This window comes from Amphibalanus amphitrite, unplaced genomic scaffold, assembly GCF_019059575.1.
Source record: "Amphibalanus amphitrite isolate SeventyFive unplaced genomic scaffold, NRLGWU_Aamphi_draft 001485F_arrow, whole genome shotgun sequence".
NCBI lineage: Eukaryota > Metazoa > Arthropoda > Thecostraca > Balanomorpha > Balanidae > Amphibalanus > Amphibalanus amphitrite.
Window position 1 is genome coordinate 94218 of NW_024882978.1, and position 16525 is coordinate 110742.

General features: G+C 48.4%; 1 protein-coding gene and 1 long non-coding RNA gene across 7 annotated transcripts; one reads left to right on the forward strand and one right to left on the reverse strand.

Moving 5' to 3' along the window:
* Positions 1-355: 355 nt before the first annotated feature.
* LOC122373386 (methionine-R-sulfoxide reductase B1-A-like) lies at positions 356-13490 on the forward strand. Of its 5 annotated transcripts, XR_006255034.1 has the most exons (6): positions 356-682; positions 1021-1092; positions 1531-1673; positions 2328-2491; positions 11533-11647; positions 12188-13490. XR_006255034.1 is itself a non-coding variant. In XM_043351375.1 (5 exons), exons 2-5 carry the CDS (start codon positions 1038-1040, stop codon positions 12259-12261), a joined length of 408 nt encoding a protein of 135 aa, XP_043207310.1. In that variant the 5' UTR covers positions 593-682; positions 1021-1037; the 3' UTR covers positions 12262-13490. The 5 variants fall into 5 exon arrangements, 4 of the variants coding, with proteins under 4 accessions (XP_043207310.1, XP_043207311.1, XP_043207312.1 ...); XM_043351375.1 differs by lacking the exon at positions 1531-1673 and having other exon boundaries at positions 593-682; XM_043351376.1 differs by lacking the exon at positions 1531-1673 and having other exon boundaries at positions 594-647.
* Positions 10748-15009, reverse strand: LOC122373387. 2 transcript variants are annotated; one of them, XR_006255035.1, is made up of 3 exons: positions 14846-15009; positions 11498-11701; positions 10748-11015 (listed from the first exon to the last, which is right to left on the reverse strand). It is a non-coding gene; the product is annotated as an uncharacterized LOC122373387 (long non-coding RNA). The 2 variants fall into 2 exon arrangements; XR_006255036.1 differs by lacking the exon at positions 14846-15009 and adding an exon at positions 14688-14777.
* Positions 15010-16525: the final 1516 nt, after the last annotated feature.

The window sequence follows — 16525 nt, forward strand, 5'->3', positions numbered from 1 at the left end:
AAATAAGTTATCTTGCAGGGGTCAACAGAGGTAAGGTTCATGCGTCGCGATTCATTTCGACTCGAGTCGTTCAACGTCAACAATGACGAACTGGATAACTTTGTGGAACGCAGCTTAGCAAACAGATGCATCTTATCACCCAGGGCTCTAGTGTTGCCTGTTTTTCAGCCAAGGCTAATAGATGGAAGTATCTGTGCCTTGTTTCTGCCTAAATGCTGAAGACTGAGCCGATATTCCGATCATTTGAAAATGTAAAAATTGTCTGTACTTTAAGAGGTAAAATAGATAATCAATAGAAATATGGCGCGATAGAGACGTACAATGGTGTTCGAAAGTAGAAAATACATTCACCAACAAACACAAAATCCCAGAAATTCACCATTAATTTTGATCCAATGCTTTGCCGATTTTTATCTATTTGACGGAAATATGCTCTGGAAACTTACCCAAATATTTAGAATGTTTCGATATAGCGTTTGTAGTTTCAAATCATGAGGTCACATGACACCTTCCGCAGCATATCTATAGCACTTTAGAACAGGCTCGGTCCGAGAACATTTCTTCTGAGGTTATGTAATAAACAGATGCATCCTATATACGGCCTTGGATGCATCACGCTTCTGTGGCGGCGGTGGAAACAGTTGACGGTGTGGCAATTATCCTCAATAGTCAATTCTATACGGTAATATCACACAAAAGCTTTATGCTTAAGTGGCCATCCCACCATAGCATTTGTTTTGAGTTGAGATAGGCAAATTAGGGTCCCTGGCTTGCTGGCAATTGAATTACCGTTTTTGGCACTCACAACCAAGGCTATAATTAGATATCAATATTAGATGTTTGATGTTTGGTGAAATTTAATAGATATTCATATTTGCTCTTTCTGAATCATGCTACATTACCTTAATTCCTATTCATTAACTTTTTTAAGGTGGGAGCTGGGAGGGTTCCTTTAATTTATTTGGTGTGACCAGTGGCTGACCACAAAAAGATTCTTATCTTTTTATCCTCATTTTACAGGTCTTTAAATAAAGAAGATGTCATTTTGCTCCTGGTTTGGAGGTGAAAAGTACAGAGATCATTTTGAACATGGTATGTATCAAACCTACATTTCACTAACATCATAGTTTAAGACATAGGTATATAGGAATAATGATGGCTATGGGTAGAACTCTGAATTTGCTCTCAAATTAAGTAGGTTGCTAGGCATGTAAAATTTCAAAATGACCAGTGTGATGCAGGAATATAACATATTGCTTCATAAATGTTACAAGATACGGATAAGCTTGTATATCGATGACATGAATCATGAATCATGATTCATGTTATCTATGACTTGTAAGTTGTAGGAATAATGATTTAGTTTTTTTTAGTTTGACCTTAGTAAGTTTCCAAATTTGCCTCTTCTGTGCTAATCCAACTGATCAAGGCCTTGAAGGTGCCCTGCAACTAACTTTGAGACAACAGGCTTTACTGGACCACCTCTGACAGAGACAATCCCCCACCACTGTTCGCCCTGGGCCCCGCCAGGTCTGTACGCCTGCTCCGAGTGCAGCCACCCGCTGTTCCCCAGCGAGGCAAAGTACCAGCACCACACTCCGTGGCCAGCCTTCACCAAGCCTGTGTCTGCAGATGCCCTGAAAAGGAGGAAGGAGTCGTCAACAGCGTTCAAGGTCCAGCTACATGTTGTGTTATGTGTGTGCTGCTGCTGCTTGCTTAGTTGTGTTGTTGTGGTATTGCATGAGCCAGCTTACTCTGTGTTGTACCTATTTACTGCATTTTTTCGTTTCAGTAGCAGTTGCAGGGCGGAGAACGCAATATTGGCTAGTTAACTGGGCATGGTTGGACAGGTCCAGTCTGTCAGTGTGTGGTTTGCATGTGTTGGTTTGTGTGTACTGTGCCCATAGTTTGTCCTATCACAGACAGGATTTGCATGCATGTTCTGTTTGTGCTGCTGTCTGTGGTACTCTCAGCTTTAGCAATCTACCGACGACGGCCCGGTTCGAGACCCATTGTGCGATAATTACGGATCGCTGTCACTCGATCGGTCTCGATATTCGGTCTCGGCGACTCTGACCGGGGCGAGTGCCGACTCTGATGACCCGCAGTGACCTTTGTTGATCACAGCTGACTTCCGGCTTCCTTTGTCACTTGTGACAATCAGTCAGCCTTCTATGTCATTGTCAACTGCCCATGACCTACGTCGACCCCTAGTTCAGACAACCTCCATTGACCCGCGGTGACCTTTGTTGATCCATGGTGACCTTATCCCTGGCGACCTTCAGTGACTCCTGACGACCTGACCTGACCTCACGGCGCTGCACCAGGTCTGTACGGCTGCGCCGAATGCGGACACCCGCTGTTCCGCAGCTCTGCCAAGTACGAGCACCACACCCCGTGGCCGGCTTTTACTGAGCCGGTGGCCGATGACTCGCTGAGCAAACTACCCGAGACTGAGCAGCAGGAGAGCTCGCATTGCACGGCGCTGAAGGTAGGAAGGGCTCCCAGGTCCTTAGTTCCAGTGTCGGGCGCCAAAATTGCAATCAGCGCAGGTTATGAGGAAGGTTGCATTTATCTGGTGCGGAAATAAGATTATTTGGCTGGGGATCATTAATGCTTGCTGTATGAGTGATGCCACGCTGGCGACGTGACGGTTTCCTGCGAACGTCTCGAAAAGAAATGCCCTTTTATCCGATGCTCTGAGGTCCTTTGAGGCAATCACTTTTATGACAAGGTTGCGGGTGTCTTGCTGTTGGACTATTGCGTGCTAGGTCACTCTTCCCGAGACCATTGCACATTGTAACTTTTCTGGGACACACCGCATTGAATTGATGTAGTGGACGAAGAGTGAATGACTGAGGGGAAATGATGTAGTGAATGCAGGGATCCCCATTTGTATTTTTTTCAGGCGCTCGAATAATTCATCAGAATTTGCCGTCCTTCCGAATCCCTACACTGTCTTTGAGCACAGCGCCTCTAAACATCCTTGGGCGATCTTTCAACAAAATGGGTGGTTGCGACGGCTTTCTATGACTTAACCCTCGCCGGCCGAGGGGGGGGGGGGCGGGTGCCGCCCCCCCCCCCATAGGGTTTTTTCGCGATAGCTCCGAACACGCTGGCGATAGAGAGCTGAAACTTGGCATACCTGACCTTTGATCCAAGCCGCATCTTTTGACACCAACCGCATTTTTGGGTCAGGTCAGGTCACTGACCTATGACGTCATAAGTGAACCTCTGCACGGTCTTCAGATGTCGCAACTTCGCAACGCCCTCACTGCCAGAGGAGATGTCACAGGGAAATGAAACTTGCAGGATCTAGTATCCATTATGAGTCCCACAACTTGTATATCTCGGATTTTTCCTAAAGGTCATATGAGGTCAGGTCATTTTCGTGACCTCACCATTATAAGTCAATGGGGAAAAATGAAAACTGCTATTCTGGCGCCGGGAACGATCTCCAACTATCTCAAGCACACAGAATCGTGATTTGATGCACTCCTTGCAAGGTTAGATGCGTCACTTTTGCAATGTTGACCTTGCGTGACGTCATTTATGACGTCATCAAGGTCAAATTAGTTTTTCGTCAATAACTCTTGATCAAATTGAGCTAGCGAGTCGGGGAAGGCACCAATGGACTCAGGAAGGCCTGCCGAATCGAATGATATGCGACATGACCTCTTTCGACCAACTTCGTGACCTGGGGGTGCTGACCTGACCTTGACCTGAGGTTAACACCCCAAGTTGACCTCACCCGGACAAAAAGTATATCATTCGACGCGCCTGAGCGAGGTGAACACGATGCTGCCAAAATCGGCGCTCTGCGGCCGTTTTTTGCGAAGTTATTCACCAAAAACTGAACCGTACCTTGGGGCACTTGACCTGACCTCAGAGGTCACCGGTTGACCTAGGACCTTAAAATCGGGTACCAATCTCTGCGTCTCGTAACGGCGCACACGCTCGTTTTTTCCGCGACGCGCTAGCTCCACCAGGGGCGAAACGGCGAGGGGGGGTCGTACCCGCCCCCCCCCCCTCGGCCGGCGCGTATGTAGAAAACCAATAGGTCCGGCGAGGGTTAAGACTGACACGAGGGAAACATTTTGAAAAGAGCTTCAGCACTTGCGGATAAATACGCGTAACCTCTCCACACGGTGTTGACACGCACGCAGCTCTGGAAGTTGTGTGTGCTTTGCTGTCAATAAACGCACGCTAACTATACCAACAGTTGTGCATGCCTGCGCCCCTGTGCTTGTGTCTGCCTACAGCTTAAATTGTCATGTGTCTGTTTCAGCATGAATTTGAATGTTGAATGAATAGCATGCGCTTCTTGTCGATCTCGTCCGCTCGTCAGCAGCTCAGTCTGTCCCATCTGTCCCGGGCTGTCTGTATGTATTTCCGATCATTCGTTCCTCTGTCGTCAATGAGCGCAGTGGGAGAGGAAGTCCGGGACGGAACAGGAACTTCGGTCAGAGGCTAGGGCGGGGAGCTGGGATGGCGACAGGCAGACCAATGCAGTGGTTGCGGAGACAAGCTTCGCAAAAGCGTGACCACGGTCGGCCGGCCGGCCGCTCATACTCGGCAATATCTGCTATGCTACGTAAGACTTCGCTCGCTCCGCTCACTCGTAATCACTTTTCCCAGCTTAATTTTTTCTACGGCACATTTCCTGTGCCGGCGGCTGCGTCCGAATGCTTATACGGATGAGCAAGAGTTCGGGTTAAAGGCAACCAGTCATAGATAAGGACTAAGGTTGTTTTATTGAAGATATTTGCTAGAAGGCGCCAGGCCAGGGCTAACAATACCAATACCGACATTCCGCGGTAAAGTCGGCCAGCCGCGCTCTGCAAACCACCCCCTACACCATTCTTTCCAAGACCGATTCTTGGTCAACAGTAGCCGTTTTCACGACGGGCTATCCGGCGCGTGCACCTAATTTGACCAAATCTGCACCTAATTTCTTTTACAGCAAATATCTTCATTTTATGAATTTATTTCAGTGTTTTAATCGATGATGCTCTATGATAATATGCCAAAGCAGCCATATAAGCAATTAGTACAACCCTAGCTGATAGCTACTGAGAGACACTGAACCTAATTTGACCAAATCTGCACCTAATCTGCACCAGATGTGCACCAAATGTGTACCAGATGGCCGTCGTGAAAACGGCTAATACCACCCTGGACCGTTCTACCGATACCGGACGCTATTGGCCGATGCCCAGCTTAGCCGCGGCTGGTTCAGGCCATGTAACTGCCGTTCGGACTTTGCTGGTATCGGCCGCTGTCTGACTAGACGGCGGCGGCGGGCTGTCCTTAGCAGGGATCAGTTTTCTTGGAAGTGGCCGCGCTATCCGACGGTGACTCAACACAGCGGGTATTCTGCGGGGTTACCGATCCATGGTGTTGTAGCGGCAGACCGGTTTTACCCATTTCTCTGTATGCCGTGCAGTGGTGTGTGCAGGCCCGTGAAGAGAGGACGGTGTTATGTTACGAGTCGTTACGGGTGACTGAAGGTACTGACTGGAGACTAGAGGTGATTTCTGGGAGTCTGCAGATCGAAGGTATAGACTGGAGTCTGGAGATTGAAGATGCTGACTGGAGAGTGGAGTTACTTATTGGAGACTGGAAATTGTGGCCAGGGTCGATTGTAATTCAAGTTTAGAGGCAGTGACGGAGACTCAGTGATGTGTATCTAAAAACACCGACTGAAGACTAGACGTCAAGTGACGCAGTGTCTTAACTCCTAATTGCAGCACGATAGCCGACAGATAGCACAGCTGTTGCTTCACCAGTACCATTGTGGACACCGCCCTACGGGCGGGTGTCTATTCATGCTGTTATGGCGACAAACCGGCTCACTAGGGGCGGCGGCGACGACGCTAGAAAATCCGTTGCAAAGGTAATGGACGACGACTTGAGGAAATTAATCTCAAAGCTAGTGGACGACGACGTCGACGACGATCACTTTGAGGAGACGTTGAAAATGATCAAGGTAATGTACAGAAGGCGTTCGGGAAAAAGACTGGATATCGCCAAGATCCTGGCCATGACGAGGCTGCCGCGGTCTTTTCAGACGGATTTGAGCGGAGAAGTGCCGGCTGCCGCAGTGGACGCCGCCATGGCTGTCTCACCGGATGGCGACCAGGAACCCAGGCCGTTTCAGGCGCTGGCTGCTGCCCTGCAGGCGGTACCACAAACTGACGTCCAAGAGCTGGAGGGCTCGAGGGATGATGTATCCACAGAGGCGAGGGACGTCCGCCTTTGTATCGAGGCCAGTGTCGATGAGCGTATAGCGGCCCTGACGCGAGTGTTGGAAGCACCGGAAGATGATCCTGCTGAGATGGCGGCCGCGCGGGCGGCGCTGGCGCGCTCCAAGGCCTACCCGAAACTTGAGGAGTGGAGACCCTTTGAGGAGATAAACACCAGAGAAACATACAGGAGCGTGCTGGGCGGAGGTGTGCTGCCGAATGAAGAGGCGTGTGTTCTGGCACTGTACCGGGACCTGCTGAACGGAGGTGAGCCGGGGGAGGCCGAGTGCAGCACGTCCACTGGCGAGGACACCGTGGACAAGGAAGAACTGCGGATCGAGCTTGAGATGCAAGAAATGTACAAACGGTGGACTCGTGATGTCTATGCTAATTTGTCCGAGTTTGACGACTTCGAAGAAATATTAAATGAGAAAGCTGACGTTTACACACTTGTAAATGCATCAAAAACTGTCAAAAGGATGAAGCTAGAGCATGTTGGTGTGAAGCGAAACGAAAGCCCAGCTGAACGGCCTGTTCAAGCGGATGCTCTGGATCAACTGGAGGATCAGCTATCTAAAGAAGACAGAGTAAGACTACGAGAAGCTCTGAGAAAGGAAGATAGAAGTTTGTATACCTATACATCCCCGTTTGCCACCAAAGCTGAGAAATTGATCAGCCTTTTAGAGGTGATTGAAAGCAGAACCCAAGTGAACCTTATCATCAAGATGGTTCCGGTTTACTTACGAAGAAGAAGAATAATAAGAAGAAGAAGAGTCGATAGAAGAGTGGAAAACACAAACCCCCAGGCCACCAGAGAAGAGCCCGGGAAGAGCTGCACGAGTGCCCCTGAGGTGGAGGGAATCCGGAGAGCAATGAATCCTCCACAGGCACTGGCTGAAATGGCTTCAGCTGTAGGAAGAGTCCTTCGATGGAGAGAGCAACTGCTCTCCAAGTCACACAGCACACATCGGGCGCATGATTACAAGAAGCAATTTCAAGACGTTTTACAGGTCGTAGACTTCAGTTCACAATGTGGACAAGAATCGTCAGCAAACAGCGAAAAGGAGCACCTGCCAAACTGGGGAAAGGAGGACGGTGAGGCCGATCCATGCAAGCCCAGCATCCAATCGTTCGTGTCAGGTAGCGTGAGCGAACAAACTGAGGTTTATATCACCAAAAATGACCTCTCGTCTTGTAAAACAGTGCAGGCGTTTGACTGGGCGAGTAAGGACGGCTTTGCTATGCCGCATTGGATCGAAGAAACAATTGTTGACCTATCTGCTGATACGTTCAAACATGCCTCTGACATTGACTACATGCTCGAAGTTGGGCCACTGAGCTGGGAAGAAAGGCGGTCGCGGAGCGGCCCTGACAAAAAGCCGATAGATTTTCCGGAACAGAGTGTGTCCCTACCGACGCAGAGCCAGACCGGGGGTTTTCGTGTTTTACAACAGCCCTCGATGGGACCTTCACACCGGATGAGGTCACAAATGCAGCACAGTTATCGTGTAATCCACGGCCTGACTCAAACGATGAGTTGTGTGGTTCAGAGACTGCAAGATGACCCCAACGCTCAAACAAACAGCTCTAGAGAACAGTGTGAGGACGGCAGCGTAGACTCAAAAAGTCCAATTCAGATTGGAACTCTGCAGGCAGCAGAACCTAAAGATGAGCCGGGTTTCGTGAGGGTTCGCCATCTTCAGCGGGAGGGCGACGACTTTGTCGGACGTGAATTCACATTCGAATATATCAAATCACATGTAGCCGCAGCTATGGAAGGACGTGTGAAACACATCAAAGACAATGCCGGGCCGAACATTGAAGTAACCCTCAATGGTGACAGCATTGACCTCGTCCCCTGCCTCCAGTACCCTGAGCGAGTCGGTGACGAGTTTGTGAACCGAGAGCGACCGTCGGGACAGCCGAGCAAAGACTTGGTGGATAGGCTACAGAAGATGCCCATATACCTGGTCCAAACGGGTCGTAAATTTCGTAAATCGTTTTCACTTCTCGAGTCGGAGGTGATCCGTTCTATGACCAAGCCCCAGCGGATCTGTCTGGTCCTGCTCAAACACTGTGCTGCAGTGACGGGAAGTAGACAGTACGCTTGGGTCAAGGAATCCCTGTGCAGCTACGAGCTGAAGACGGCGGTGATGTGGGTCTGCGAGCGACGTGCGCCAGAGCTCTGGACCTGGGACGGGATGCTGGAGTCAATGATGGCCGTTCTCGACTTTCTTCTGGAGTGTGCGGAGCAGGGTGCTCTGCCGTGCTACTTCGCTCCTGAGACCAACCTGTGGAGATCCTACACATTTTTTACTTTTACTTCAGTGTTAAGGCTACGAGTGCAGCTTCCGCGCGCCATTCAGCTGCTGCTGGCTGGTCTGCTGAGCTCGAGCCAGGCGCCGCTGATGCGCCACCTGCTGAACCTCCCTCTGGACGCGCAGCAGATGCTCTGGTGCTGCTGGAAGCGCAGAGTCCACGGCCCCTTCCTGGCGACGTGTTATAGAAGAGGGCGGATCGACCCGCAGCTCTGGGCCTGCGGACTGTACCCGGCGGCGGTGGAGGGCCGCCTCTGGTCGGAGCGGTTCCTCGACACCTTCCGCTGGGAGTCGCTGCCGGCGCGCTGCAGGGAGACCGACTGGTTCGCCGAGCATGGCCGGGACACGGACAGCGAGGGAGAAGAGGAGGAACACAGAGAGGACAAGGACGAAGAGGGAGCTGAGGAAGACAGAAAGTACACAGACAGCGAGGGAAAGGAGGAAGATAGAAAGGACAAAGACGGAGAGGGAGAAAAGGAAGACAGAAAGGGGACGACCGCTGCCCCGCCTGTGCCGAGCCGGACAGCGTGGAGCACCCGCTCACCGACTGCCCGGTCTACGTCCGCCCCCGAGACCCCACAGAAAATGGTGGAGTTCCTCCGGAAAGAAAGAGTGAGAGAGAGAGAGAGAGAGAGAGAGAGAGAGAGAGAGAGAGAGAGAGAGAGAGCGAGAGAGAGAGAGAGAGAGAGAGAGAGAGAGAGAGAGAGAGAGAGAGAGAGAGAGAGAGAGCGAGAGAGAGAGAGACGGACAGACCGGACAGACCAGACAGACTGAGGGAAAGTGAGTGAGTGAGTGAGTGAGTGAGTGAGTGAGTGAGTGAGTGAGTGAGTGAGTGAGTGAGTGAGTGAGTGAGTGAGTGAGTGAGTGAGTGAGTGAGTGAGTGAGAGAGAGAGAGAGAGAGAGAGGGGCAGACAGAGAGAAGAGGAGGAAGAGAGAGTGGCCTGCTCGAAGATGAGCAAAATCGGGAATGTGCTGGGAAAGGCACTACGGTGTCTAGGAGAGTCTGGTCAACGCAGCAACAGAACGTAACTCCACCAGTCTGGACGGTCAGACTACCCAAGTCTCCAATCGGGGAGGCCAGACTAAGCTGAACTTCATCAGTCTGGACGGCCAAACTACCTCAGATTCTAGTGCCTGACGAACAATGGACACACACGAGACGGGGCCAGGTATACTCGACTCTGCCCGGAGACAGTGTGTGAACTGTGAACTGTGAGGAGAGGGTGATAGTAGACTTCTCACAGTCACTGTGGTGGCTGGGAAAACTTCTCTGAGGTGTTTGTGTGCCTCGTTTGTACAATGTGTGTAATGAAGGTTTTCAATTATGTGTATTGTACATGCGTAGGCTGTATTCGTGATTTTCTGCTTTATATTATCCCTGTAATAGACCGGGTCAGGTATTCTCGACTCTGTCCGGAGACAGTGCGTGCAGTGTGTGTGAAGGGAGGGGGCAGGGGACTTCTCACGGAATGTGGACATTCACTGTGAAGTGTGATGGCACGGAAAGCTTCTCTGATGCCCCGACAGGTATTTGTGTATCTATCGCATTTCGCAATGTGTTTGGTTTGTATTGATGTGTATTGTGTATATTACAATTTACATTGTACATTTTTATTGCGTATTGTGTATTGTGTACATGTATGTGTAGGCTGCATTCGTGCTGTTGCTGCTATATTCGTGCTTATGCTGTGAACTGTAAAGACCTCTGTGAATTTGGCAGTGTACTGCCTGCATATATTTGTATGGTTAGCAAAATGAAGGTATGCGCAACCGTCGCAAAATGTACAGTGTCCATAGAAATACAGCGTCATAAAAATAGCAAAAAACCAATTTCAGGAAAGTGGTTCTGGTATGTTTCCTTTGAGTGCAACCAGAGAACGTGACTACTAGCACAATTGGTAGGGTGTGTGACAAAATATAGGGAGAAACCATTTAGTATTATGAATTTTGTTGATTGGTACGAAAAAGGATACGGAAAAGAATAGGGAGGTGCGAAGACGACATTGAGAACGAGTAGCTGAACAATGAGGGTGTACGAGTATACCGTAACGAGTACGAACTAAAACGATGACTGAGGTAGTTTAACGAATATACCCTGGTTTAACGAGCCATTCAAAACACTATGGCACCTATCGAAAAGATAAATACTCATCGGACGATTTCGAACCAAAAAAATGCTGAAGGAACGATCATGAAAATTATATTGCATGGACATTTAGTTGTAAATCTTCTGAATAAATAGTGACTTCGAGTATCGCAGTTTTGATAAATTGGTAGGTAATCAACCTTGTTGACTAGCTGTCGCTCGGTTTATTCAGCATGAATTTGAATGTGGATTAATGATAAGCATGCGCTTCTTGTCGAGTTGGTACTTCCGCCGGTGGCCGAGTCTGTTCCGTCCGTCTGTCTGTCCGGTGGTGTCGGTAGTTCCAATCATCACCGCGGCCTTCCTCTGTCGTCATTTGGCCGCACCGGGAACAGGAAGTCGGGGAGGGGACAGGATCTTGGGTCAAAGACCAGTGCGCAGTAGCAGTGGGGGGGGGGGGGGCTTCCGTAGGAATGGGTGGGGTGGGTGGCACGGGCTGTGTCATGGCATTTATGTTTTCTTCAAACAGATTGCCTATCATTTAATGTAAAACGTTCAGACTATATTCACAATAATGCAACATTATGAAATCCGTCATAAGATATGCTAAGGGATAACAAGAACGGTGTGCTTACTTGGCTTGATTTCCATTGTTCCTGCTGAACTTGTTTGCTAGCTAAGTTGTCATAGAAGCAACTATGATATCACATTGAGTGTTTAAACAATGCGTTACGAGGTAGATTTGGTAGGTATACGTACGATATCAGGTAAGAATGGCGCCGACCCGACTATTCCCCTTGAGTCTACGACCTGCCACCCCACCCCCCCCCCCCCCCCAGCGCACTCACCTGACCTGAGCCGACCTCTGTCCGCCCACTCACAGGTGCTGTGCGGAAAGTGCGGTAACGGCCTGGGTCACGAGTTCATCGGAGACGGCCCCAAGGGCGGCTCGCGCTTCTGAATATTCTCTCACGCCCTCAAGTTTGTACCTCACAAAGGTGAGATTGCGTGTTCATCTGGCGGCGACGGTTTTCTTGTGTTTGAACCCGGAGCTGTAACAGAAGAAATGATGTGAAATGAACTCTGATCTATAAAATCTGATGGCCAATAGTTGCAAACCAAAATGATATTAAAATCTAAATCTTTTCTAACAATATTGAACTCTGATCTATAATTGTAGTGGGTGAGATAAGTATGTAATGTAAATGAACGCTCATATTTTTGTTCTTACTTTGATGTAGTTTCGGTTACACTGTCTGTTTATTTGTACATGTTTAGACGGCACCCAGGCCCACTGAGCAGGATGTTATCGTCTGTCTGTCGCAGGCCGTAACTATCGCCTTATATTGCTCTGCAACCTCATACCTTTTCACATTCATTTATTCGTGGACTTCTTACAATTGACCCTGTTCCTTGAAGTCTTTAATGTTCAAAACCCGGTAACCTACATTACGTCCTGATGTCAAACATTTTCCGGTGTGAGCCGACCTTTATAGAGGTCATCAAACTTGTTGACCGATGTGACCTGACCTTTTCAGAGGTCATCAAGCGTGAGGGCGCTGCCAACGGCACCAGCACGGGGTCGGCCTCCGGTGATGTGAAGAAGCAGTAAGCGGTGAAGATGTGGATTGTGGAAACTATCGCGGGGCCGGCCGGTCGGGCGGCGAGAACGGAAATTGGTGGGCGGACGCTGTCGATAAGGCATGGGTGAGACAACCATGGAGTGCTGACTATCGCACGAACACTGGACGCAAATATTGGTCATTCGTTTACACACGGATCTGAATCCGCGTCAGAAATGACAGTACTAATTACTTGAAATGCAGCCTGCGGTCCACGCTTATAAAGTCAAAGGTAACCAGATTTGTCCGTGATCCGTCACTGGTTCAAACGAAACTGGCAAACCGAAACAAAACAGAAATAGGGAAGCAAATCGAACAAACAAGCACACGGCGGTGGCGGCGCCGGGCGGCTCCTGAGTCGGTGTCGGATGACGCTCAGTGGGCAGACCGCTGCGGCGGACCCACTGGGCCGAAGGTACGCCCCGACCGCGGCGTCCCGGCACCGCTACCGGCGTGACCCGACCGGTCGGCGCCCGGGGGGGGGAGGGAGAGGGGGAAGAGACTGGTATGTAGACGGGTAGAGAAGTAGGGAAGGAGGGAGTGAGGGAGGGAGGCAGAGAGTGTTCTACAGAGGGATTAAGGGCCGTGTGGTGTACTCTTATTTCGTACCTGTGGTGTGGGGACGGGGGAGGGGGCGTTTTGGAGCGTCAAGTGAAATGAGAGGCGTGTCATCAACGAAGGCGCGTGCTACGACTCAGCTACCACGTCACGTTTCTATTGGTGCGATGTTCCCGACATGACGTATTCAGGTTCAGTGAACGTTGTTTGTCGCGATATATTTGTTCTAAGTGCTAAACGTCATTTATTCGTAATCCGGCCCAGCTTTGGAGGGACACGGGTAACAGTTTTCAGTTCTAAGTTTCTCGATACTGATTGCCCCAGCATGACATGCGCCCACGTTCCTCAAGGCGCTGATATCGCTTTTGTTCGTATTCTACTCTGGTGCGTTTGATAGAACGCCTCTTGTTCAGTTTACTCTACGGAGACTGAACATCTGACGTTTTTAGATTGTTTCCTACTTTAGGACGGTGCAACGATATTTGTCAACGTATTGCTATCGCGTCGCACTTCAAAGTGCTACTTTGCTGCTGCGAGACGTTCTCTATCGTGAACCGCGCAGATACTGCGGCCTTTATGCGTGTTCCCGCTCATCACATGCTATTGTGGCGCTTATAAATGTATTTATTTTCGCACGAATAGAAGCGCGAATGTCATGTCACAGCCTGCCTTTGCGTCCGGGGCTCAGGCTTTTTAGAGATGTCCGTGAGACAGATGGGACGGCTGTTCGTACTTATACTTGAGTGAAGATCTGTGTGGTACATACGAGTTATAAATCACTGTTCGCACGTATTCTTACGAACACATCGCTAACTAAAAAATGCCTATTTATGAAGCTCAGGAACGCCGTTTTATTTTATTCCGATCAACTTGTATCGATCTTGCCAGCTCGTGTCCGGACAAAATTTGGTCTGACATTTTTTCGTCGGACAGTTTTTCGTCCGCAGATTTTCGTCCGACTTTTTTTCGTCTCGCATTTTTTCGTCTGTACATTTTTTCGTCTGTGCATTTTTTCGTCTGTACATTTTTTCGTCTGTACATTTTTTCGTCCGGACATTTTTTCGTTCGTATATTTTTTCGTCCGTACATATTTTCGTCCGGACATTTTTTCGTTCAATAAATTTTACGTCTGTTCACCCAAGGTTGAGTGAAAACATACGACAATGCTATTCAACTGTGGAGGCAAATGACGTCATAATAATACTCGGGGCGAAGCAGTGCAGTGCCGAAGGCAATGCCTTAGGAGAGATTACAGGCAATGGTAAGTCAAATATTTTTAGGTTAAGTGGTTGTGTATCTGGCTTCAGGCCGAAGGCCTGAAGCCTGATGCATAACCACTTAACCTAAAAATATTTGACTTACCATTGCTTGCAATCTATTCATGCAAGTAACTTTTTCCTTATCCCTCGGTAGGCAAACATCAGTAGGTAAGGTTAGGTAAGGTTAGGTTAGGTTAGGTTTGGTTAGGTTAGGTTAGGTTAGGTTAGGTTACGTTAAAATTGTAGACGAAAAAATGTCCGGACGAAAAAACGCACAGACGAAAAAATATACGAACGAAAAAATGTCCGGACGAAAAAATGTACGGACGAAAAAATGTACAGACGAAAAAATGCACAGACGAAAAAATGCGAGACGAAAAAAGTCGGACGAAAATCTGCGGACGAAAAATTGTCCGACGAAAATCTGCTGGACGAAAAACCGTCATGGAATCTTGCCAGCTCGATGACATCAATACATCCCACAAGCTGGACGTCTTGTCTGTGCCCGAGTTTCATTCACATCTGAGGCCTGTTTCACTAACAAATAAAGTGTGTAATTACAAAGAAAAAACTTGAGTTTAAAAGAAATAATTACCAACATTTGAAATTTGGATTTCACGAAACCTTCGGGCATGAATTTTGAGTTTAAAATTTGCAAACTTTTTTACAAGAAAAAGTTTGCTAGAAAACACGGGAATCGCAAACTTTCTGTTTCACGAAGACCAGAAACTTGAAAGAAAACATCGTAATTACAAACCTGAAATTCCAGTGGTCCTGACGTTCGGAATTTTGATACTTTTTGTGCAATGATGCAAAGCAATCAATTCTTTAAAACAAATATGATATGCTGAGTCATTATATGCTCTTTTTCACTTAGCACATTCCCTACGAACCAGCTACGAGCAATAAATAAATATCGTCATGTTTTGTCATTCGCGCGCCATAATTGCATTCAACAGTCTTCTGCTGTCAAATGTTTTACGTGTTATTTTCTTTCAATAATAAGATATTGTGAACTATCATTTATACCACTCAGAAACAGCATCATTATTTTTAATTTATTCCTGCAATTTCTGACATGAAAACTAGACATAGTTTGATAAAAAGAAGCAATATCTGTAACATGTTAAAGTTCTTGATTAAAAACAATTTTATTGTTTACAAGTTTATTTACCAACTCTTTTTATCGGAGGTGCCGCTGGTGATGAAGTTTAGTGAAACCCGATTTTACATAGTTTGCAAAAATACTTATGAATTGTAAAGTTCCAACACTTGTAATCGCAAGTTTTTAGTGAAACAGGCCTCAGGCTTGGAGGCGACCGGAGAACCTGTTCGGAGAGCTTGGGAGTTTTCAGCGCAGTCGCGGGACTTCCCCCGATTTTCACAACTCTGAGTGGTTCGTGCTCTTCGCTGGATTGACCCTTCGAACACGGCTGTGTAAAAAAAAAAATAAGACTTATTTGAACGCTGAGGCCGACAATATTTGATAGTCTGTTCTCTCATCCGTACCGGCCACAGTATATGATGCGACCGTCAGTCACTTTGATCCGTGTTATTCGTAGATTTACCTGCCAGCACAATCAACCTTTATGTAGACTCCATCGCCCTCATTGCGCTCTAAAAAGGCCTCACGTCCAGAAACTATCCCTGACACAATAAAAACATTTATAACGAAATTGCAATACCTGTGCTCTGTTTCAAGGCACGTTGTTAGCGGCAACCAGCGCCGATGGCGATTCCTGTATCCATAGTGACATTTTTCGAAGTCGGACGCTGAAAAAAACACGATTACTGAGATGACGCTATTGGAGAGCTCATAGAAACCGTGACTAAGCCCCCGTCGCATGACTTGACCACAACCTACGTCAGCTCTCGTGACGCGCTAATAACCGCTAGCGGCGTGCCGCAAAACAGGGCCCCGATGCAGCTGGATCCTGACCTGCCACCGTCGCGCCATCTGGGACGAGGATCGCCTCACCTCTCACCTCGACGTTGAGGGACCCAATCTGCGCTGGTTCTCACAGTACCGGCGTTGTTCTGTCCGCCGCATTGCCCCTGCCGTCATGCCATTGCAATTATAGCCATGTCTCGCCCTGATCCATCTTGCATGGTCATTTCTCGCGTTTCTTTCCCTGAAAGTCCAAGACTGACACCTCACATTTCGTCTCAGATTTGCATGTCATTCATCCTAACGACGCGTTTCTTTCCCTGAAAGTCCAAGACTGACACCTCACATTTCGTCTCAGATTTGCATGTCATTCATCCTAACGACGAAGCATTCACTAAAAGGCTTACTTTTACCGTCTGGTAGAGCACTTTGTCACAGTCTCGTTTCAAATCCAGCGCCACCCTACCTGACTAGCGCGTCTGACTCCGGCACCAATTGGTCCCTCACGACTTTGTCTGATAGTCAAGCTCCTATCAAAGATCGTTAATG